The following is a 25,091-nucleotide window of genomic DNA, read 5'->3' as shown; positions in this document are numbered from 1 at the left end:
ACTGCTTTGAATTCTTGTATTGTAATAATGTAATTGATAGGCAAATGGTTTAATGTATTTTTTATAAAGAAAAAAAACAAACAGCATATATATTTTTTATTGGCACCAATATTTTTAACGTTACATAATTTTCATTGAAAATAGCTTAAAGCTGCCTTAAAATTATTCAATATTTACATTAGATTTAATCATATTGTTGGTAATTATCTCATTTCCGTTTTAATTTTCAAAGCAAAATTGATCGGTATAGTTATTCCCAAAATTTTTATAACATATATCACAGTTATTCATTCCTTTATGAACATCATCAAATTTTTAAAGTTTAGAGCAACACCAAAATAAGTGAGTGATTGCATCACTGCTATCTTTTTAATAAAAAATGAACAATATACCAACACCTTGTACAAAATCTGTTATGAAACCAAATTATACTGATATCCTTCTATCAAAATAATCAATTTTAATTAGTGACCTTTTTTACATATACACGATGGTAAACTTTAATGTTGAAACACAAAAGGATTAACAATCTGCAACAGTTTTGACTAATCCAGTTAGTAAATTCTTTACAGGATAAATCAAATTCTCTTCAATTAACTTTTCAGAAAAAATAGAAACAGAATATATCAAATTGAAAAGTGAATATTCTAGAAAATATTTTTTCAATTTTAATCAACCAGTTGTCCATATACAAGGGTTATTTGAAAAGTTTATGGATTGTTATCGAGTTTATTATTCCATTTTTTACAGAATCATATTGAAATTCACTTAAAGCCTTGTCGTTTTTACTCATTTTCGGCTTCCAGATTTAAAATATTGTCAAGTCTTTCAAGTTAAGGTCTATTTAATCGATATTTGATTAATAAACACAATCTCATTTAGTTTTCAACCACAGCTTAATTTCAAGTTATTCACTTAGATTCACTAGGTTTCTTTTTACAGTCTATTATTATTTCATCTCCATTACGAATATTATAACTGTATAATCGCTTGTTGGGAAATTTCATCAACTCCGGCCCCTGAAACAAAAATTGTTGTATCATATAAAAACACCAATATAATAATTAAGGATAGTGTAATTAAACGACATCGAAATAATATTTGTGTGTATATGGATATTGGGGTGTCATATACACTTCGACCCAAAGGATCTATTGCGTCCCCCAAACAAGAGTCCTCATAGAAACGCGAGGAGTAGCTGTGGGTGGCTATCTAGTCAAATGAATACTCGAGGCAGTTAACTTTGAGCCAAAAAGGCCAGTTACTGTTTCCAATTTTAACCCAGCGCACCGAGCTTGAAACGACTTTAATTGGACAATGGAGCTCTGTTTTCTTCTCAGAGTCTACAGGGTCTTCTTCAACATGACAAAGTTCTGCATCCCAAGTTGCTTTTTAGTCGCTTAAAGCCTATCAATATCCGACTTTCTCACCAGATTTAGCCCCATGTGAGTTTAGCTTTGAACAAAAATCAAAAAAATGTGCAAAAGTTTATCGTTTTGATGCCATTTATAACATTAAGAAGACAACGTTACGTTCGAATTATGAATTTAACTAATTTGAAGAATATCAATTCAAATTAAAATAATTCATCGTATTTTTTATATACCTGTATATCTCGCAAATCCTGGTCGACATAAAAAAGTCTCATTTTAGAAGCGGAAAATCCAGCGAATCCTTCTAATTTCACCTTCAAGTCCCATACGGTTCTAAATAGATCCAATGATCTCATTTCGCTTACATCACCACATATAAAATTGACTTTGACTCTTTTTTCCGGTTTCAAGTCGACATTCACCAAAGGATCCAATTTACCGTGGATTTGAATGAGTTCGAAGTATCTGGAAAAAAGAAAAAGATGTAAATATAATCTTCGTTAACATCTTAGACTGAAATAATTGGAAATAAAAAATCAATTAACATATATAACTAAACTTTTATTCTTATTTTTGAATGTTAACAGTAATGGTGCAACTACTGTCACATTTATTGAAGGAATTGGAGGAATTACTGGATCTACTTTTTTATTGTACAAAAGTTTCACCCTCTTGTATCGTTCTTGTTATTTTCTTTTTGCTCTCGACGGATTCTTCCACGTATTTTTCAGCCTCTCATGAACTCTTCATCCACCATCAACCACGCCGTTTTAAAACATCGATATCAGCCCCAGCGTGAGTCAACAGCGTCCTTTCGAAGAAATGTCCGTTGTACTTTTCTGGATGCTCAAGATTGAGGAATTCAGCAATTTTTTTAGGTGCCCCGTCAACAATGTGTATTCCAGCTCTTTGACCTATGCATTTTCCTTGTCTGTAGCCTACCAAAAGTGCTTTTAGTGAAAGGTGTTTTCGCAAATTTTTATATTTTCTTTTACACATCCAAATATTGCACTGCATTGCTGTTGTTCACATTAAAAACCTGTCGAACATGTGTTTTTGTGTGATTAATACGAACCAATAACTCAGAACCAGTATCCTCTACATCGTCTACTTCTAAATTGTAAATGTCTTCCTTCGACAACCTCCGACAATACCAATTAATGCGAGAACTTTCACCAGTAAATAGTCTTTGACTGGGCCGTTTCAAATGTTTCAACTTCTTATACTTATATGTCCGTGAAAGTTATTATTACGGTACTCGATTAGGTATTCTTGACTCGGCTCCTTCGTCGCCTCGTCCATAAATACTATCTCGTACCGTACTGAATCACATCCCGGACTTATGAACGTAAATAACTATTAAACCTCTAAAAAACTTTAAAAAAAAACACATCCAAAATCTTGAAACACACCATATTGAATTACGTGCTTTGGAAAGCCTAATTTTGTCATATTTTCATAATGTAGAGTAAATATCATTCAAAATTAGAACAGTTTTCCCAAAAATCGATACCGAGACAAACCAGTTCGTCAGTTGTCGTTGCGAATTAATACACCGACTAACTCAGCAACCATTTGGGTTTTTTGTTTTGTCATTGTCTTCTTTGGTGAGTGCCTTTAGGAGCCCTTCTGTTTTTTTGCTTCACCACTTCCATCGACTAAAATCGGGTCCCTTTCAAAGCATATTTTATCTTCGGAAACAAAAAAAGTCGTACGGTGATAAATCTGGTGAGTACGGCGGGTGTTCGAGCAATGGAATACACGCTTACTGGCCAAATACTACTTCACAGATAGCGCGTTGTGGGCAGGTGCGTTGTCCTGGTGCAAAATCGGACTTGTTCTCGCAGTGTTGCCAACACTGACAAATAGTAAGTCTGGTTGATAGTCTGACTTACAGGGCTTACACCGGTCAAAACACGCACACGAGATAGAGAATTGTCCCCATAGGCCTCTTGCAACAATTTACAGCACTCAGTCGGAGTTTTTCTCAATTTAACGAGAAATTTGAGATTTAACGTTGCTCCCGTTTTTCGTCACACATGGTACGAGAAAAAAAGACACGTTCGATTCAAACCGTTACTGTAGAAATACTAAAATAGTGACGGAAACGTGTTTTGGGAGATGCATAGACAAGATATCTAGACACCCAACGCACTACTCGTTTTTTACCCCGGTTAGGACGCCCTCTAGGCGCACAGTCTCGTTATTTAATAGCCAGACCTCGTATTAAAAAAACATGTAAGCACTTAAAAATCTCCACAATATATCATTTCGGTGAATGAAGTCGAAAAACAATTTCATGATTCATTGTCTGGGGTCCGTTGACCATGGATTTATTATTTTTGTTATCGTTTCGCTAGATTGATTGTCTGGCATCGTAAAAAGGAATTATGAAACTGCGGGGCCCCATTATCAGTTTTTGACGTCAGTTTCGACTGATAAATGTCGATCTAATTTTTCTAATGATTGATTTGGATGCTTTATAATTCATTTGGAAGACTTTATATATTTATTAAAATAAATCCAGCCTCCAAAAAGTCATAATTGTTGAATGTTTTGAATAAAAGTTTACCTTTCAGGTTGATCGCTTTCGGGTTTGTCCATATAGTAGCGAATAAATGCCCTTTCGGCATCTTCCCTTTCTTCAGCAGTGATTTTTCCACCGCCATTCAACATTTTTACGTTTGGAAGCCTTGCGATAAGTAATTGTCTCCGTTCATGTTCAGTGTATTCATTGCTTTCCCATAAAGGACAAGCCTAAAAAATAATTTTCAGTAATTAGTTAGAAGTAAAATTTGTATAAATTTTACGAGGGTTGCTACTTAAGTTTCAAAATACACAAATAAAAACAAATACTTATTATTTTTCAAAATATCCGACACACTTTTGCATGCGTTTGAACCAATAGTCGAAGCGTTTTTCCATTTTTAAGGGTGTAGAAAAACGTTGACTTTGTAAGTTATTTTTGATATGCGGGAATAAGAAGAAATCTTTGGTTGCCACACTGTACATATTATACGGAGGATTAACCATCAAGTTTTGATTGTTCAAAAACGTATTTTGTTTGAAATACGACAAAGCTCGCATTGTCGTGGTAGAAAATGATTCTCGACAAACAAATGCTGATGTACAATTCGGAATTGACCATTGGTACGCTGCTCTAATGGAACGGTGGTGACGTGTCCAGTTACTCCGAAAAAACCTTTTGCTTCTAGGTGATTCGTGCGCCAACAACTTTTGTTGAATTTAAGTCATCAGGACAGACCCATTCAGTCGGTTCTTGTTTAGTTTCGGGTTCATATATATATGGATCCATTATTCGTCGTCAGTCATGATCTTATTGACGTCTTTTGAAGCACCGCGATACATTTTTTTCAGCATTTCTTTGTATCAATAGACACGAGCTTTTTTGAGCGATTGTCAAGTTATGCGGTATCCAACGCGAACAAATCTTTGTGCCAACCAAATGTTCGTGCCAAATTGAACGTATGCGAGTGGAACTAATGCCCAAATATACCTCAATCTGATGGTATGCCACATTCGGGAACAACAGACGATTTCGGATGATCCTCACGAAATTTATGCTGTAGCGAAGTGCGACCACGATTGAATTCGGAAAACCAGAGAAATACAGTTGATCGAGATGATGCTTCATCACTAAAAGTCGTTTGATTGGCACACTACTCTTGGTTTTATCCACGTCGCAAGTCATAGAAAATCATCGCACGAAATGTGATTCAATTCCATTTTTTGACCACCACGAATGTTTCAAGTATGTGTTAACAACTCAAATAGCACTCGTTTAACAAAACATTCTGAGTACGTTCATTGTTAAAAAATGTCAAACTTTATGGAGGCAATATCAGATTTGATATCTAAAAACTTAACTAACAACCCTCGTATAAACTCATAAGGGTGGTTTGACTATGGCTACTATAAGTTTCCTTCATATTTCTTATGTAACTTTTCAAAATTTTATATAAATCTGATAGTTGAATTAGATTTAATAATAAAAGTAAATATAGAAACCAAGGAATTTACAGTGTTATTAAAGAAAACGATGAAAAGTTATGTAAATATTATTGTGATCATCTTTTGTTTATGTGGATAGCTATAGAACAATATTCTTACAAAACATTATAACCATTTAGCTTCAGAGCGACGACTTTGCCACACGACCTTCAACAGGCCACAATAGATATTTCGGACAGAAAATCTTTCAAATCAGCGATGGTGAGAAAAGCTCGGATGTTTTCACGTTGAAGAGAGGCATGTAAACGTGTCTTTTATAAACCCCGTTAAAAAATCAAAAACAGTAAAGTTCAATAGATGCCAGTAATTTAACGCGTTATCATTTAGGTCCAGTACCGCCGATCCATCTCTGAGGAAGTCTACCATTTGAAAACTCGTACACACAAAGATCTCAGTCTGGTGCACCGTCCTGGTGATATATGAGGTTATTTGAATCTGTTTTCACCGAATGGAAGACATAGTTTTCTAACATATCGTAATAAGTTATTTCCGTAGTCCCAAACAAAAACGACCATTGTGTTGGATTGAACAAAGAACTTGGAGAATCTTGAGGACACACGGACACGATCTGATGATTTGCCTATACACAGACAATCTGTATCAGCATTTCTGGCATTCTGTACAGGTCGGATATGAAAATGCCAGTCGGTTTTCCAGGGCGAAAAAATGGGCTGGAAAACCTCATATGGTACACGAGTGAAAACTGTTGGATCGTGGGGTCCGAACCTCCAATAAGAACGCTGTAATAAAGTCAGAAGTTTTCGAGATCGGAAAAGCCTCACCAAAAGTGACCGAAATTTCCGGAAAATTCTTCCGAAAAACCCGATATGGTACACGAGTGAAACCTTGTGGAACGTAAATCGGACTCTCAACTAGTAGCAGTGTAATAGTGCCAGAAGTTTTGCAGGTCGGGAAACCCTCGCCAGAAGCGTCCGAAAGTGCCGGAAAATTCATCCGAAAAACTTCACGTGGTACACTGGCAGCAGCGGAGTGGTACAGCATCTGCGCTCTCTCTCTCTTCGAGGTCAGATGGTAAGGCCCAAGTCAAAAATTTTGACCTGCTCAGATAAAAATTTTTAGGGTGGATCTTACAGCGAGGGTAATTTTCTACCTGTGAAAGACTACGTCAATTAAAAGTTTTCGCTCATAGCCTTAGTTTCTTTGCGAATCAATAATGGATTCTTTGTTCTAATCACAACATTTTGAATTTTCTATCGTTTTTTTTTCAATTTTGGATAGCGCAAACAAATAGTTTCAATGAAGCCAACAAAAATAATTTTCATTTGAGCCGAAAGCGAAAAGTTTCCATTTTCACAAGTACGTCGATTTTCCTTTTTTCTGAGGTTTTCCGACCTGTAAAACTTGTGGCGTTATTACACCACTCTTAGTTAAGACCTCAAAAGTGAAGTAAAAAAGTTCGACGCGTGTCCCACATGAGGTTTTTCGGATGAATTTTCCGACATTTTAGGTAAATTCTGGCGAGGCTTTTTCGACCTTCGAAACTTCTGACGTTATTACAGCGTTATTATTTGAGGTTAGGACGGGTATTTTCATATCTGACCTGTACAGAGTGCCAGAAATGCCGTTTGGTGATGTACTAATTACGGGCCCCCCGTTTCCAAGATCGAACGTCTTGTACCTTATCGATGCTGTTTCATGTAGCCAACTCTGGGACTATAAGGGAATCAAAACTATTATAACTAATTCGCATCTAGCTTAACATATAAAACAAAACACTTTTTGTAGTGCGGACGCCATTTTGGCAATAGATGAGCTGGGAATTGTTAGTCAGAATCTCTGAACGCATATGCGAATCTCATACATATGCACATATTAAAAGGAATTTTATTTTTCGAACCCTGTTCTATTTCTATCTCAATTTTCATTTATTTGTAAACCCAAGTGACTTACCTGAATTCGAACACATTCTAAAGCAGGAAATTTCGCCAGCCTCTCAACATCGTCCCACGTCGATATATTCGTGGCATTCATATTAATAATTCTTAAATTTCTAAAACTATCGTGTGGTGAATCTCTATCAGTACACGATTCACATTTACTCTCCGATCTATCGTAGTTCATATTTGAACCAACGATTTCCTCCCCATTTATATCCAAATTTTTAATGGGACAATCTGCTAGTACTAATGTCTCTAAATTAGGAAAAGCGTATCCGAGTTTGGTTACCTCTTTCCATTCTTCAATTGGATTCCCATTGAAATGGAGCACCTTCAATTTAGAATGTTTGTGCTTTAATTTGTAGCTAATACATGAGCACTGTGCATCATCTTGTGACTCATTATCGTTTTTAGTAGTATCACAGTTTTTCGACTCCTTTTCGTGGAGACGAACGTCGTTATATTCATTTAGGCTTAAATGTAGTTCCTCTAAGCTGGGTAAATGGTCTAAAATATCTTGTACGCTCTCCCAACTTATGTACGTTGAATTCAAAACTAAATTTTTGAGTTGCTGCCATTTTGTTTCTTTATTTAGTTCTACTTCTGAACGGAGGGGTGTTGACAAGACGTTGAAACTTAGATTTACGAATTTAAGGCGGGGCATTTGTTCTAAGATACCGAAAACCTGAAATACAAAAATCTCCAATAATCATCTTAGAAGATTAAATATTCTTTTCCCTATCATGGTCTAGCACTATCAGTAACATAGTTGAAAAAAGAAGCATGAGACTGTTCTCAAATCAAGACGTAGGCTTACAAGGAGTTTTGTCGAATATGTATTTATATTTAATTTAACCATGTAAAACATTGGATAGGTTATGTTTGAATTATAAGCAGACCCAGGGGTCTTTAAGATTAAAAATTTATGCTTATGGCATAAATGCTACATTCAAACTCATCCAAAGATGAAAAATATATCGACATAGAAAAAACAACTTTGCTTTTTTTAAACGACTTCGAGCTCATTTATTATGAAATCAAATTCGGGACAAATCGAATAGCCAATTTCCTGTTAACAATAAATGCAATCGATTGCATCTCAATTTTGATACAATCGACAAAGACGCAGAAATTTTTACCAACCGAAAAGGCTTTTTTGTATTAAACGTAAACTTTATCTCCAATGCTCGGCTTCGGATTCGTAACATTAGGTTCGTTCCAACCAATCAAAAAACCGTCTTTGGCACAGTATAAGTATAAACCAGTAACGAGACTTCCCTTTAGACTATGCTTTAAGTTTTAATGACCTTGCGGTTACCGATAACGAACGATTCTGTTTTGTGTTCCAACCGACTTAGTATCGTTTGTGAACCGTTTCCGGGACGGTCTTTTCGATACTTTGATACTGTTACAAGAACCGTGCATCGTCGGAGATTGCGCAGAAAATATTATTCAAACGCTTCCGATAACCGTTCCAAAAACGGTCCCGACGAACAAACTTGACAAAATAATTGAATTGAAGAATTAAATTTGCGAAAACAAAATACAACAGCACGCCACCAAAGAACCAGCCAAAGAAACACATATTGGAAAAAGTATTGGAAAAAGACAGTGTGTTGTCTACCTCCTTTTAACGTCTTTAAGGAATCTTTACTTGAGAAACCTTCACAAATCGATTATGGGACCAGTTAAACTAAGTTAAAAGATCCTTTATCCTAGAGGAGCCTTTAATTAAAGTGCTGGTGGTGGAATTATGAAACCCGCCCAAAGTGTTGGTTAAAAAAGGATGAGTACGAATTTGGAAATAGAAGGTGAAATCTTTCGATTGCTCACGACCAAACCCTAGCTACAAACTACGTTCTGAGATAAATTCCAAGAAGATTACGAAACATGGAAACTTAGTATGAGTTAATATGGTACTCGAAGAAAAAAGCAAAGGATGCTACCAACATGATCAATAAAGAAATCAGGCTGTAAAATCAATTTTCGATAAACAAAGAGTGGTATCCATCCTGGGTGTTGCAGTCATCTGCAAAACAGAAACTTTATTATGGGAATCATCGATAATATTCTAAACAATGTAAGTGAATTGGTCTAATCGTCTTGTCAGAAAGAAAGAGATCGTTGGCTAGAAGAAATTTGGTAGTGACACGTAAATAGGAATTGAACTACCATGGTTTAAATGAGCGAGATTGATAAAATAGGATTTTGTAGACGTCACGAAGAGATATCAAAAACTTCCAGCTTATATAACTTCAAAAGTAAACTCTTAGGTGCAAAAATCCTTCGTGGATTGTAAACCCTCATCTTTTATTTATTTAAAGGAAATAATAGTATAGAAAATAATAACGAATGTGTATTATACCTCGGGCCATTCTTGTAATTTATTTTTAGCCAAATCGAGTTCTTCAACTCCCGCACATTTGGCAACCAAGGCATCTTTTTCTCCGGCAGTGGCAATATCGCAGTCGTTAAGGACTAAAAGAGCTGGAACTATAGCACGTGGAGATTTGCAAGGCACGAATATGGACACTGATATGCCTTCGTCGTCAGAACCATCGGAATCTGTTGAACTTTCACCATACTTCTGTTCAAGGGCTTCTAACAAGGACGGCATGGTAAGGGAACCTGAAAAAAAGTATTGGAGTACAATAGGAATGTATATGTGTGATTACTTGATACTTTTATACTGAGATATTTATTACCATTTTAAATTTTTTGCATGTAGTAGCTAATATTCACTGAAAATTTGGATGCGTCTGTCATGTTGTTGTCAAAAATCTTATTATCTTATCGGTTAAATTAAAGTTATAATGAAGTTTCTTCGACAAGCAATGGAATGTGTCAAAAATGACATCCTATTTGGTGTAATTTTACTTTAAAACATGTAGTCCTATCAACTGAGGTCTGAATTCCAATTGCTAATTGTTTTTGATTGATTTTGCATTACAAACGAATACGGACGTGTGCGGATGGGTTTTATTTTCGAAATTCAGTGTGGTACTGTAGTGAAACATTTGTCGGGTTAGGTTGATAGTAATAAAATATATCGACAAAAACGTAGGTTATAATTTAACCCATATACGAGATAATCCAAGCAAATAGCTAATCCACGTCAAAATGACGGCCGTGGGATAAACACAATCGACTTTTTCATATGTACCCGAGTTAGTTTTTTTTGTTTATTCCGGCAGTTCGGTTTTTTTTTATTTATGATGTTAATAGATACTTTTAGATCTATTTCATTGAAATTAATACAGCGAGAACTAAGTATTTTTGTTTTTTTAGTCAATCTGCAAATAAGTTTTCAAGAAATTCACAAAATTTACAACACTTACGTTTTTTTGTTGCGTTCAAGTTTATCAAACATTAGTGAGTACTTTTTAAGGTTATAACCTAGTAGCAGCTGACAAATAAAAGGACAAATTTGAAGCTTTAGGTGGAGTTAACCTCTTTTCATCAGTTGAATAGAACTTTGGTCAGCATCTGCTATAATTACACTACATAGTCGACAAAAAAAAACAACTAAGCCACGTTTCCGGGAGGAAGTTTCGCACTTCTTTAAATACGACTGTTTAAAAAGCCATTTCGAAATAAAACTGGAAATAATAAGTTATAAAATCCAACAAATAACTTCAAGAACCATACGGAAACTAACGGTAAAAGCATTCGTTTTCCCAACGACGGCCATTTTTTAAATGAGTACCAACTGATTTTGACAATTCCTTGATTGCTCAACTCTGCAGCCAAAGAAGCGAAGAAGAAGGTTATAATTTTGACAGAAACTGTCAAAGGTCTGTTAATTATAGGACTATTCTTTGTAGAAGGCAAATGGAACGAATTAGAGTATTCAGATTTATAGAGAAATCAAATAGCTGGTGTCACATCACTTGAACTAAGTTTTCCAACGCAGTTATATAAGAAGAAAAGTCACATTAAAGTAACCGACGATATCTCACGATTTTTTAACGTATTTTTTCGTGGGATATCTGAAGAATATTATTTTCACGAAAAAAACTGCGTAATTCCATATCAAACTTGGATACTTTCCAATAGAAGAAGACAATGTTTCATAAACTTCACAGAAATGGACATATTAGCATGAAGATCGTTCCATCTGCAGCAGTCAAGGTTATGGCGTCTGTTTTTTGGGTTGCGCGTGGGATTATGTTCAATGAATATATTGGAAAAGAAAAAACTATCAACGAACTTATTGCAACGTTTGTATGAAGAAATAAAGCAAAAACGGCCGCATCTGGCTAAGAAGAAACTGTTGTGTCATTGAGATAATGCACCAGCTCACACATCTGTTATTGCGATGGCCAAAATCAATGAATTAAAGTTTGAATTGCTACTTCATGCACCGTAAACGGCAGATTTAGTCCCTCGAATTATTTTCTGTTCCGAGACTCGAAAAAATGGCTCGTTGGTGAAAGATTTTCCAACAATGAAGGAATTATGTTGATGAGGTATCGAACTTATTGAACATCGCTGGGAAAAGTGTATGGAAATAAAAGGAGATTACGTTGAAAAATGAATATATATTTTTTTCAAAAATTTTTGTGTAGGCCAGGTACTTTCGACCGTAGTACGATGAAAAAATAATACCACGCAAGTTTCAAACTACGTCGGAAATTTCTGATGTTACTAATTCCGAGTGGGACTCGAAAACTAAAATTCCAATTATGTAAAAAACATTTACAATAGTTTAGAAAAAAATTGTTTTGTTATATTGGACACGAGTTTGTCGTGTATTGGATTGTTACGTTAACCAATTGTTTCTCTTATAATAAAATGTTTATATACAATAGAGAATTTTTCATAACAAAAAATAATGTATTTATAAACACCATATTTTGATAAATGCTATAAAAAGTCGAAACGTCAAATTTTCATCGGTCTTTAAAAAATTATCAAAAGAAACTAATATATAATAGTTATGTATTCATCGTCTGGGAAATAATAAATTTAGATTTTTGGTGGTTTTGAATTGTATTAATTCTTGTAAAAATTTTAAATTCGTAGGTTTCAAAATCAATAGTCAAATTGACGTTGATAGAAATATTGATTAATTATTTCCCAGACGATGAATACATAACTAATCGAAAGCTCGGAAAATATATTAAAGTTAGTCCACTTTGGTGTTTCATTGCCACGTTCCCAATAAGAAACCGCTCATAATATATCTGGCAAAGACTTCTGTACAATTTATATATATATATATATATATATATATATATATATATATATATATATATATATAATTTTATAATATTGCGTACGTTGCCAAATGTTGTTGCTGCTTTATTAAAACGTTATTATATTGGCTAATGAAAATAAATGTAATCATAGCAAATTGGTTATAGATAAAAAGTAAATTGCGAACATATATTATTGACCTCTTTTTGCAATAGTAGTAGGGGATATTTTTGGATCTGTGGGCTGACATTTTGCAACATTTAGAAACTATTTGTTTTTAACCCAGCATCGTAGGCTGGGTTTCAGAGATTATATAATAACAGGACCGTATTTATAGTGAAAAATACTAAGAACAGCCTTCAATTTTTGCTAATTCTATTATAAAAAATTGTTTCTATAGCTTTCTTCGCGGTAGAGGTTTCGTAGATTCGTGGACCCATGCGCAGTTTGAAATTGTGCGTTCGCGGTGTCAATAAAGACAAATTTCTAATAAGGAACGTGTTTTGAAAACGTGCTAATTTTGAATTCAAATTATAATTTTAGATGGTCATAAATCGTCCGTGGAGAAATATATGTTCAGAACATATTCTCAACGAAGTATGCGCATTTGACATGTCCAGAATATATTGAGAATACATTCAGAATGTGTCCAAATTATATACCATAAAATCCATAAAATAAGGTTTCCAAAGAGCTGCGGACGCTAGGAACGTTGTTAAGTGGGAATTGGCGAGACTGGTGTGTAACTGGGCACATCTTCTTACCGTTCCCGCGCCATCGAGCTGTCAAGAACATCAATTCTTGTCTTGGTAGCTGTAAAAGATGGAGCTCCCAACATGTGCGTCAATAGTGGACAGAATTCAAAGACGGACCTACATTTTCGGATGGAATAGTATCTCACAGTCCCTTACAGCCCAGACTTAACCCCCAGTGATTACCATCTCTTTCCTGAATTAAAAAAAAACACTTGGGAGGGAGATGGTATACCGCATGAAAAAATCCATTGATCTAAACGGGGAAATAGAGTCTAAGCTTTCCAAATATTAATTATTCAATATCAATAAACATGTTGTTCATTTTGAACTATCGTTGTGAATCTTATTTTTTGACAAACCTCGTATCTCTAAATTGAGACGATCTAAATACGTTAATCTTATGTAAACGAGAAATTGAAGTACCCTAAACATTCTTGCCATTTATTATTAAAACCAATGATTTTGTTGAAAAATATTTCAAGTAAGAAAAAAAAGATTGTCTAGAACCTACTCACAAATAAAGTACAACAAGAAATAACCTTCTTCCTAATATTGTAACTTCATATAGGTCTATATTATATTGTCACATCTCCAAATTAATTGGGAGACTTTTGCTACGAATGATAAATGGTCAGGTCACCCGGATACAGAAATCTAGCCCTAGAAGACAAAAAGTACTGCAGATCTACATCAATTTCTAATATCTTGATAGTTTATAGAATTCTATTTTATTTGTTCGGGGTTTACGACTAGCTCGATCCATGACAATATCAATAAATTACTCGGTAAGTTTTGCAGTGCTACCAACTTGTATCCCTAATTAGTGAGGCCGGCGTTCAATTTTATCTATATCTTATATCTACGATTTAACGTGAAGAAGTAGAGTTTTAGATTTTCAGGTGGGAGTGATGCATAGAGTATGCGTAAAATATAGGCTTATCCAATTTTTTTCAACTGTCTAATCGAGACAGGACCCAAGTCGCGGGACCTTTAGAATTTCCTACTTTTGCTACGTGGCTAATCCGGCACTGGTAGTGCTTTTACAAGAAAAATTAATCAATGAAACATACTTCAGTTTATTAATTCTATTATTCTATATTACTATTAATAATTCTAATTCCGGACCTGCTGATGAATCAGTTCAGTGACTAAAAATACAGTGTAGGACATTAAATAATATATTTTATAATTGGGACAACGTGGATGTTTTTATTATCACTGAATAAACGATGTGTTTGAATAGGTTAATCAGATGTAAACAATAAATTTCAAATTTAAGCGATGTTTTACAAATTTTGCTTATTTTTTTCCTTATACTTTTGATACTGAGATGGGTTTTTATGGAATTCGATCTTATAACATATGAAAGCTTCAACGGGTTGAGATTAGTTAGTTTTTGGCGATAGTCTATACTTGATATGTTGAAATGGAAAATGATGATAAATAATTGTTTTGCACTTTTGCAGTCAAAGCTTTCCAATTTAAAATCTTGAAGCCAGCAGTGGCCTCGGAAGAAAGAAAAGAGCAAGGCACTTGCCCTCGTCAATTTGGGTTACAGAAACCAAATTCTATCTACTATTTCTTGGTATTGGTCCGCGTAACCACGAACCGCGAAGAAATTATTTTCACCCCTTATTTACCTATTCAAATCCTCCCAGATAACTATACAAGATATGTATATCCAGAAGGATTCGATACATTTTATTATTAACTAGCCGAGGAAATAAAACTTGGAATTTCTGAGCAGTAAGACGAATCAAAGTGCATTGGATTGAGGAGAACCTCTAAGGAAATTTTGAGAACAAAAATTATGAATAAGAAACAAGGGCTCCACGGGGCTCCAAGAAACACCTTATAAACTAGCCACCCCGGCACCAGGTAATTCGCAGGTAATCGCCGTCGTGATATTCGTGTTCAAACATCTTGAAAAGCCCCAGGATGTACATATTCGGTCAATTTCATAAAGAGTATCCACGGGGCTCCAAGAAACACCTCATAAACTAGCCACCCCGGCACCAGGTAATTCGCAGGTAATCGCCGTCGTGATATTCGTGTTCAAACATCTTGAAAAGCCCCAGGATGTACATATTCGGTCAATTTCATAAAGAGTATCCACGGGGCTCCAAGAAACACCTCATAAACTAGCCACCCCGGCACCAGGTAATTCGCAGGTAATCGCCGTCGTGATATTCGTGTTCAAACATCTTGAAAAGCCCCAGGATGTACATATTCGGTCAATTTCATAAAGAGTATCTACGGGGCTCCAAGAAACACCTCATAAACTAGCCACCTCGGCACCAGGTAATTCGCAGGTAATCGCCGTCGTGATATTCGTGTTCAAACATCTTGAAAAGCCCCAGGATGTACATATTTGGTCAATTTCATTAAGAGTATCTACGGGGCTCCAAGAAACACCTCATAAACTAGCCACCTCGGCACCAGGTAATTCGCAGGTAATCGCCGTCGTGATATTCGTGTTCAAACATATTGAAAAGCTCCAGGATGTACATATTCGGTCAATTTCATGAAGAGTATCTACGGGGCTCCAAGAAACACCTCATAAACTAGCCACCCCGGCACCAGGTAATTCGCAGGTAATCGCCGTCTTGATATTCGTGTTCAAACATATTGAAAAGCCCCAGGATGTACATATTCGGTCAATTTCATAAAGAGTATCCACGGGGCTCCAAGAAACACCTCATAAACTAGCCACCTCGGCACCAGATACCTCGCAGGTCATTTTAACAGTAACTGCGGATCACGAAACCATCATCTTTTACATTATACCAGCGAAAGATTTTCATCACCAAATGCGAATTGCAGCCATTCAGGACTTTGTGTTCAATTTCTTCAAAAATGAGGGCTTTTAATTGGTGTAGCTATGTAAATATTGAAATCCGAAAATAGTTGAAATCTGAAAGTGTATTATGTATTATAATTTTTTAAGTAGATCAACTACTTGTAGATTTATTTACCAAATTATTAGTTGTATTCAGAACTTTCTATAAATTATGTAAAAACATAAATGAAATTTCATAATAATTTCAATACCTCCAATAATAATAGAAAATAAAAAATGTTATGGTTGGAAAACAATCAGTTGCGCTTATATTCCATTTCATCACAATTAATAAACTTGTTTCTTGTTTTAAACGTTCTGCAGACAAAAAAGGAGCATCATCACTTTCACATTAGTATGAAAAAATGTTGGACGGAGATAAATAACTATTGATGATGGCATAAAACTGCAAAATCGCCGTCCGATTTAAAGGTTTCATTTTAGAAATTACATTCCGACATACTAAAAACTTTGGAAAGCATTAATTGAAGTCTATCTATCGGAGAAAAATAATGATCAGTACGTGATCAGCACGTGAACATCCCGAGCGAAACGTGGCACGGAATCTTTATTGGTACCAATCGGAGGCACCAGAATATGCCACAAAAGCCGCGCCACATCGCTCCGTAAGCCGCTAGTTCAGTTGTGGTCCGCCTAAGAAGAGAAATAGAAAAAAACTTCATTTGAACGCTAGCGAAAAACAAATAATTGTGAATATTTATAAAAATGAAATGCAACAAAATGGTGACGACGACTATTGATGACGTTATTTCAAAAACGGCAAATATTTCAGGAGTATCTTCTTCAAGAGTCTACCGAATCCTTTGTGAGCACAGAGCTAATCATGCAGTGGCCGACCCAAAAAAGTATCCATCAAGGAAAAAATTAACAATTCAATCGATGATTTCGATGGGAGATACAGAAAGAATTCTACCAAAAAAATTTTTTTGTAGGTTTGTGTGATTGAAAAATATTTTATTAAATTCTATACACAACACAAACAATTACACAAAAACACGTGTGTTTACATAGAACTACCATAAAAATATTATTTGTTTCGACATTTCTAATCACGCAGATACGTGTTCAAGGCCATTTGACAATAAGAAAAGTAAAAAATTATTTAATATTCTTCGCATTTTTGAACTAACAAGAGGTTATAGTAGATTTGTTTGTAAGAGAAAAAGTTGAGAACGTCTCATAAAAATAAATCCACTAATCGAAAATGAGATTATGAAATTGACCCTGCATCCCGGACTACGAAAACAATTTAAAAATGACACGTAGTACAGACGGAAAATTTTACATTTGAACAATTCAGCAGTAGCGTTTGTAATAACAAAAACCGGACATCGTAACAAAAAATAAATTGGGTTCAAGGATTATCACAATACGAGTCGGTTTCTACGTTTTTATTTCGCGAGTAATTAATCGATTTATTGTTATTAAAATTAGGGTTGCCGCCAGTATTTTACGAGAACTTCTAGTTAAATTTTGAGATATGTCAACAATGATGTGAATACGTCAAATCTGATGGATTAAACAACAACAGTGTGCCGATGAACTCGCTTCGACTTTTGGTGATGAAACACCATCTGTATTGTACCAGAAAACATCGATGCTGTACATAAACTGATATTACAAGATCGTCATTTGATATACCGAGTGATTGAGGCGTTAGTTCCACTCAAATACATTCAATATTGCATAAAACTTGGCTTGCAATAAGATGTTTTCGCCTTGGTATCGCATAATTTGATAATTGCTCTAAAAAATATTGTCGATTGTTCAAATGCTGAAAAAAATTAATCGCGCTGCTCCAAAAGACGTCTATAAGATGTAGAATGTTCCAGCTAGTCAATTAGTAATGTCATCATCATGGTTCGCTCTTATATAGAGCAGCTAGAGGTAAAGAGCTAGTCCCTTCCATATGGCTGCAATGTCGCACGACTCTACAGCTAATCTAGAGATCAATTCTCCTTAATACGTCATCGATGCAACTTATGTAGAGTTCAAATTCTACTACTCGTACTTTCTGCTTCGCAATCTTTCTCGTATGCTCAACGAGCTGGTCGTGCCGATTTAACCTTTGTCAATGTACTATCCCATCCTACTTTTTCTTTCATGTAGATGGTAAGTTGTACCTTTACCAATAGAGCGGAGAGTTGTTGACCCAACTTTTCTTCACTTTCCAAGTTATCCATCTTCCAGTTTTTTGAGTATCTGTTGACAACTCTGTCTTCTATCCACATCAATAGTTTTTTATTTAATCTGACGCTGTAAGGCAATCGATTGTCAAATTATGCGGTATCCAAATAAATAAATGTTTTTGACAGCCAAATATTCATGCACTATTGAACGAGTAGAACTAATGCCTAAGTACGCCTCAATCTTTCGATGTTTTCTGGCACAGCAGCAGATTTCCAACGGTATTCGAGATATTCATTCTGTAGCGGTGGCTCTAGTTGGTGCTCCATCACCAAAATGTCGAAGCGAGTTGATCGACGCACTGCTCTTGGTTTAAACCACGTCGATCACGAAGTGATAGAAAATCTAAGCACGAAAATTTTTTGACCAAGATGAATGTTTCAAGTATCTATAAACAACTCGAACAGCACTCGTATTACAACACGTTTTGAGTACGTTCATTATTGTACTGTATGTGCTCAGTTTTATTCAATATTTGCATGCATTGTTTTTAATTTTTCTATGATAATTTCTTCTGTCAGTTTTCCTATCTCATTATATTAGATGTGAATTTTCGTTGCAAATACCGAATGTACCTTTATCTCCCTAATCAGTGAGGACTAGCAATTCGTGGAAATTAAGGAAATATTGTAAAAAAAGCATCATTTGAAAATCTACTAACCTTTATCAAAGTTCATAACAATTTTGTAGTAAAATTTAGAAAAACGGAAAATGTCTGCGATAGAATCCGTTAAAGTTGTTAAAGATTTTAAAGAAAACATTTTAAGAGTTTAATGTAAAATTGGTTAATTTAGTGAATAAAAAATGTTTTAGAAAAAAGCAGGGGCTTCAAAATCCTCGAGAAAATTTACGGAAATTTGAATTAAAACGTAGGAATACAATTTTCAAATTTAAGTCACTTTAAATATGCTCCAGTAAACTCAGTAGATGTGGAAAGGAACTTTTCGAATTATAAAAATATATTATCAGATATAAGGCCAAATTTCCGGATAAATAACATAGAAAAATACCTCGTCATAAATTATAATATAGTTTTTCAAAATAATGTACAAATTCCTTATTTGTAGGTATGTGCAGCTTTCTAAATAAATTGTCTTTAGAAGAAAATTAAAAATATTCAAAATGTGCTGATTTTTAGAACATTTCGTTATTTTTTCATTATATTTCAACAAAATATTTCGAATATAAGCCCGCTTTTTATTAATAATTAATAAATATTAAATCGAATTAATACAATAAGAAATTATCGGCAACCAATGATTTTTATTTGGTTTGGAAAATGAAAAAATAGCGGCATACATCCAATAATATTTGTGATCTTTGTTGATTAAATCCAGTTGAAATTAATGACCTCTAGGAATTTTTTACGATATTTAGAAAATAAAAGCGGAGAGAGACGATCGAGGAAACATTGTACGTTAAAAACAAGTTACCATATACGTCGAATCCTGCTAGGAGCCTTTCTCAATGACCTTCACATTTGCAACACCAGAATGACAATCGTTAGATTCAAACCTTGCTATAAGTAAGAATTTATATTAATTTGTTTTAAAATCGATAAAAGTAATAACTGATAAATAACTTTAATAATTACTACAAATTCTTTCATTCCATCACACCACAATGGAAATTTTCAAACTTTGTTGACAAAACATTAAGAAAATATGATCCGTTAGGCAAGGGAGAAAAGAATATTTCTAATGCATGAAACACATAATCGTCACTTTTCGTAAAATGTAAAAAAATGCCAAAAATAGTATTGAATGTTTAAAAAAGAAATTTCAAAGGCAAAAAACAAATAGATCCAAACTTGTTTAGCAGCTGTAGGCCCCTTCGCAAAAAAAATCAAATCAATATTTTTATATCAATAACCTTTAAAGTTGAACATCGAACTGCAGGAACGCATGTATTCAAATTTGAATTAACTAGTTCCTAGTAGAATCGTGCCCCATTTGAAATTACCGAAGGTCGATATCTTTTAACCAACAAACCAAGCCCTGTGGCTCAAACCTTTTAACGAATTAGAATATGATTCTTAACCAGCCGAAGAGGGAAAAACTGCAGTTGCTTGGTTCCTGGTTCCTTGGTGCTGCGGGTGCAGTTTTACAGCTTTTGGAAATAACTCGCTGTTCGATAGCCTGGAACCTGGAACTCCCGGATTAGAAACCCTGGGTGGAGGAGGGTTGAATGTCGAGACAACCTTCAAACCATGAGTCGTCTCGATAGCCTTGTCCTTCATTCTCCGCACCACTAATATTGCTGGCCTAGCAAAAGCACCGGTCATAACTTCAACATCGTTAGAAACCGATGCTTTGTGGGTATTATGTTTCATGATTTCTATTTGCTCGGAGCCTATGAGAGAAAGAGGAGGATTTTCTCTTGCATTTTCACTAAGTTTCTCGCAGTGATTGTTCGTAAAACCTGCTCAGGCATCAATAATAGCTGGGCACGATAGTTTCCATCTTAGAATGAGTCCATAAAATGAGCCGTACTTTGTACCCTTCTCAAGCCTACGTAAGCGCGTACGAGAAGGGCGATCCAATGGCTCCTTGAAGGTGTTGAACTACTTAATACAACCTGTAAGTCAGAGCAGCCTCATTTGATTGTTTTGGTTTAAATATCTACGCTTCTACTAGTTGAATCACCCCATAGTATATTTAATGTACGTCCGTTGAAAAAATAAATGATATTTCAAGTTCACGAGTATGTTGTCTGGTAAAACGAGAGAACAATCATTCAAATACGTCCACCCACACAGGATGAGTGAAGTGAATTTAATTATGTGAAGGATCTCATAAAAACGACCGTTGAATATTGTCCATTAATATATGAGACCGTTATTTTTAACAGAGTTTATAGCAAAAAATAATGATCTTTTCGTTAATAAAACAATGTGTTGAAATCCTTACTGTTGAGTATTTAGATATTGAAATATTAGATATATTGAAAATGTGATTTATTGGCTTTGGACCTGATATAGAAATTGCTCATCTGCAGGGCTGAAATTGTGTTAAGTTAAATAGTTTAAAGGAGGAAACAACTACTTTCCTGGCTAATGCATCGACGAATATTGAATTACATCCCCTCTGAAGAGCGTGATGTCAATCAACCTTTTTCTCGATATTAACATCCCCAATGACTCACACTACATGAACCAAATTGTTTTCAGTTCGGGTTTCAAGCCTGAACGGGGGTTGTTAAACAGCTCTGATGAGAAGTAATAACGTCGAAACTAGTCAGTACTTACAGCCTCTCCTTGCATTGGGAATGTTCATATCGAATTATGTTTTTTTTTATTCTCATATTTTCTTACCTAAATATTTGAGTGGTATTTGACTCTCCAAATTAACTATGGTACATTTGTAAACAAATTTTTTCCCAAAAAAAATGATATATTTCAATAAACAAAAAAAAATATAAACCGCTAATGCAAGAATGAGAAAGGACGAATAATTTCGAGATGAATCACTAACAGGTAGATCAGTCTGGAGGTACTACAAGTTCGATTGTCTCAACTTTATTTTCAAGGTTTAAATTTTACGTTTTGTTGTGTTACTAAGTTCGAGACGAATGTTGACATTCACGAAATGAATATTATGATGTTGTTTTGTGATATAATGTGATTATACTGATAATAAAAAAATACCATACCCAAACACAAATGTACCAAGATTCACACTAAAAATTCGAATTTTCATTATAAATTTAGTTTGGTTCAAAAAAATCATTTTCCATCAATTTTTTATGGTTTGGTTTTCCAAATTATTCAGAACTTTCAGATTGAATTAATTCTTGTATATACTACCTCCAATATTTTTTTGTATAAATATAATGATTGGAGAAATACGAAGAGCACTGAACCGTTGAAACTAATTTTGTTTTTAAACGGAAATTGAAATTCTGGTAAAATTAGGATAATTTACGTAATTTACAAAAATACATTATACAGTCTACTGTATATAAAGTTAATTGCACTTTAAATTATCTAGCAACTCCGTCGAAATGTTTTAATCACATCAATACGGAACGCCACGTGTAGATTTAGGCGCATCCCAAGGATGAATAAATAAATACGTACTAAAAATAATACGCAAAATATTTCTTAGTTTTTAGATTTCATCTGAAGGTCGCATTTTGCTAATTTGTTTTTTATTATATAAATGTAAGCTACTGTTAAAAAGAATCTATTTAGAACTCGATATTCACGAGTCATCATCCGTTATTCCAAGGCTGATTGACAGAAAATTGACTTCTCGAGGAGAAACCAAAATTTCATCATATAAATTATTTTATTTTCTAACATAAATAAGTTGACAAACCGTTCAAAAAATAATCTACCTCCTACAACCTCTTCATTTGTCGGAAATGCGAGCGAGCTTTTGCTCAGCATTAAGCAATCGCGGCACCCACCTTGCTGTTCAATATGTAGTTTCTCGTTTCGAAAAATATGAACAAAAGATTGATTTCTATATTAGAACAGAGCTGTTTACCATGGACTGTTTCTGTTCTACATAGTCTATCCAGAAAACTGGAAAAAGGTGCTTTCATAGATATTTAAGGTGCGCTTTCCACCACCCAAAGATATTCCTTTCATCGGGCACTTAAGTTTAAGTTACGAGCTTGCAAATCTAGAAGACGAATGCACATAAAGGGGCTGCCTGTCGCCACTACTATGGTCGTTAGTACGAATAATCGTGCGAGGTAAATATATGGGATCAGATGCAATCTGTCCTAACAATTACCTAGATCAGCCTAGTTCCATTCACTTTGTATGAATTGCGATCAACTAGCCCTCAAGTCAGATAATAAATATCTTATGATGATGACCTTGAACCCGGGACTAATCTGGAGTAAGCACCTACAATCAATCAAGTCATGTCCCACGGAAGGACTACAACTCATCTTAAACTTGCTTCCTTTGAAGGCATTTATTATTTAGAAAATGAAGCATACAAGGATCACAAAATTTTAATTATAAACAATTTCATTTTGTATAAAAAATGGGTAAACAGATTCTTATATTGTTATTTTGTTCTTGGTACATTATAAAATATGAAATTTCTGTCTAATAATGTCTAATAAAAGGCAAAATCATTTCAATGCACCAACTATGATAGACTCTACTATTAATAATGTAGTTTCTCAAAATGGTGAATAATTATGGAACAAACAAATGACTTGAATTTAAGTTAAGGAGTAATTACAAATATTACACAATACCCTAATTATAATGGTCAGTTAGAAGGTGCAGAAATGAAAGTACGACATGAACTAAATTGATATTTGCGTCAAGACCCAATAGCATAATGCAATAAGTTATTGCAATAATACTACAAAGAAATAATACTATCAATTCCTGTAGTACAAGCGACGTTGCCATGTTTAATGGTATAGGAAAAATAGAAATAAAACAACTAAACTTAAACATCATAATATAATTATTTGGGGGTAATGACGCGAAAAACAGAAAGAACAATCAAGAGAAAAAATATGATATGAAAAATAACTGAATACGTTTTTGATTGTTTTGCATTTTTAGTATACAAAAAATTATATGTAGATTGTTTTGATTTTTTAAATAAAAATTACGATATATTTTGATAAAGACCGAATTAGGTCAAAACGTTTTGCTGTTTCTGAGCGAAATTTCAATTCAACGATCGCTCTGTATAACTGAAATAATAGTTCCAAAATATCAACAAAAAATTTCCATTTTTTACTAATTATATCAAATTTCTCAAATAATCCCAAAAACACCTCATTAAAAATATCCAATCTTATTTTTAATATCGAAAATTGTATGTTTAAAAACAGTGTGTATGTAACAAAAACATGAAAACAATGTAAATAAATCGTACCGAAGTCCAACGCCTGACCTTGAGATGATAAACATGTGTATAAAATTCGCCTAACAGCATGTTTACAGATAAAAGTATATCAGCTGGCAACGTCGCGGTAACGATTACCTCGAGACTGTATTAGTAATATAGTTTACATAACAAACCGATAACGGCCGGGAGTTCCCGACAGTGCTCACCTTACCTGTTTCTATTAACAAAGGAAAAAACGTCAATAAGTTTACAAACAACGAGGAATAGTTTTGGTGTACTTGGCATCACTTTCCAGGTACACAGAAATCACGTAACACTACGTTATTCCCGAAGAAACTGTCAGTATCAACAGGAGAATTTATCCAAAATAACATATAAGCAAAAGACGCCACAGCTACTCTGACGCGCAACGAAACCAGTCAGCTAGCCGCGAACTCACTGGGAAACGATATCGTTTGTTTTTATGATCAGCTGGCAGCGATTCGGGGAACAGCTGATCTGGCTCGATTTCTATTGCTAGCTTCCTCCCACCGCGCATTGTAGAAACAAAATTTAATAAACAAAACTATGCGTTTTCATGAAAAATTCAATATCTACTTGTACGTTTTGTTTTTATCTTTTCAAAATGCGATTTGAAAAGAACACTTAGAATTTTTGTTCTGTTTGAAAGCATCTATTTAAAACAAATTCTGTAGTTCGATTAGACAAAATGGCTTAGATAGGTGTTTAAAGCCAGAAAATAAATCCTCAATATTACGAGGTAGGATCAGAAATTAAAGTGAATTAGTTTTTATTGGGTTTTATTGGGAACTCTGACAGAGGCTGACTGAAAATTTTCCCTAGCTTTAAAAATATGAACTGGAGTCAGTAGGTCACTTCGCATTACGCATATAAACAAACGTAGATAGTATCTAAAAAATGTTTTATTAAAATATATTTCTTTTTTTGGCTTTTTG

The 25,091-nt window shown here is 34.4% G+C and overlaps 1 protein-coding gene across 3 annotated transcripts; it reads right to left on the bottom strand.

Annotated features, from left to right (window-relative positions):
• Positions 1-81: 81 nt before the first annotated feature.
• Positions 82-24,686, bottom strand: LOC130898347 (tubulin-specific chaperone cofactor E-like protein). Of its 3 annotated transcripts, none has more exons than XM_057807606.1 (6): positions 24,347-24,686; positions 9,669-9,931; positions 7,317-7,988; positions 3,946-4,130; positions 1,607-1,838; positions 82-1,019 (listed from the first exon to the last, which is right to left on the bottom strand). In XM_057807606.1, the coding sequence occupies exons 2-6, from the start codon at positions 9,918-9,920 to the stop codon at positions 912-914; spliced, it is 1,449 nt and encodes a 482-aa protein (XP_057663589.1). In that variant the 5' UTR covers positions 9,921-9,931; positions 24,347-24,686; the 3' UTR covers positions 82-911. The 3 variants fall into 3 exon arrangements, with proteins under 3 accessions (XP_057663589.1, XP_057663590.1, XP_057663591.1); XM_057807607.1 differs by lacking the exon at positions 24,347-24,686 and adding an exon at positions 10,009-10,473; XM_057807608.1 differs by lacking the exon at positions 24,347-24,686 and adding an exon at positions 9,986-10,006.
• Between the last annotated feature and the right edge of the window lie 405 nt (positions 24,687-25,091).

The sequence above is a fragment of the Diorhabda carinulata genome, chromosome 9 (assembly GCF_026250575.1).
Source record: "Diorhabda carinulata isolate Delta chromosome 9, icDioCari1.1, whole genome shotgun sequence".
Lineage (NCBI taxonomy): Eukaryota > Metazoa > Arthropoda > Insecta > Coleoptera > Chrysomelidae > Diorhabda > Diorhabda carinulata.
The sequence above is the reverse complement of the archived record's forward strand: the minus strand, read 5'-3'. Positions and strand labels throughout refer to the sequence as shown.

Coding starts and splice junctions, on each gene's coding strand:
- LOC130898347 (XM_057807606.1), bottom strand. CDS start 9,920: ATGCCGTCCTTGTTAGAAGCCCTTGAACAGAAGTATGGTGAAAGTTCA. Junction 7,989..9,668: donor AATTACAAGAATGGCCCGAG/GTATAATACACA, acceptor TTTGTATTTCAG/GTTTTCGGTATCTTAGAACA. Junction 4,131..7,316: donor TAGAATGTGTTCGAATTCAG/GTAAGTCACTTG, acceptor ATTATTTTTTAG/GCTTGTCCTTTATGGGAAAG.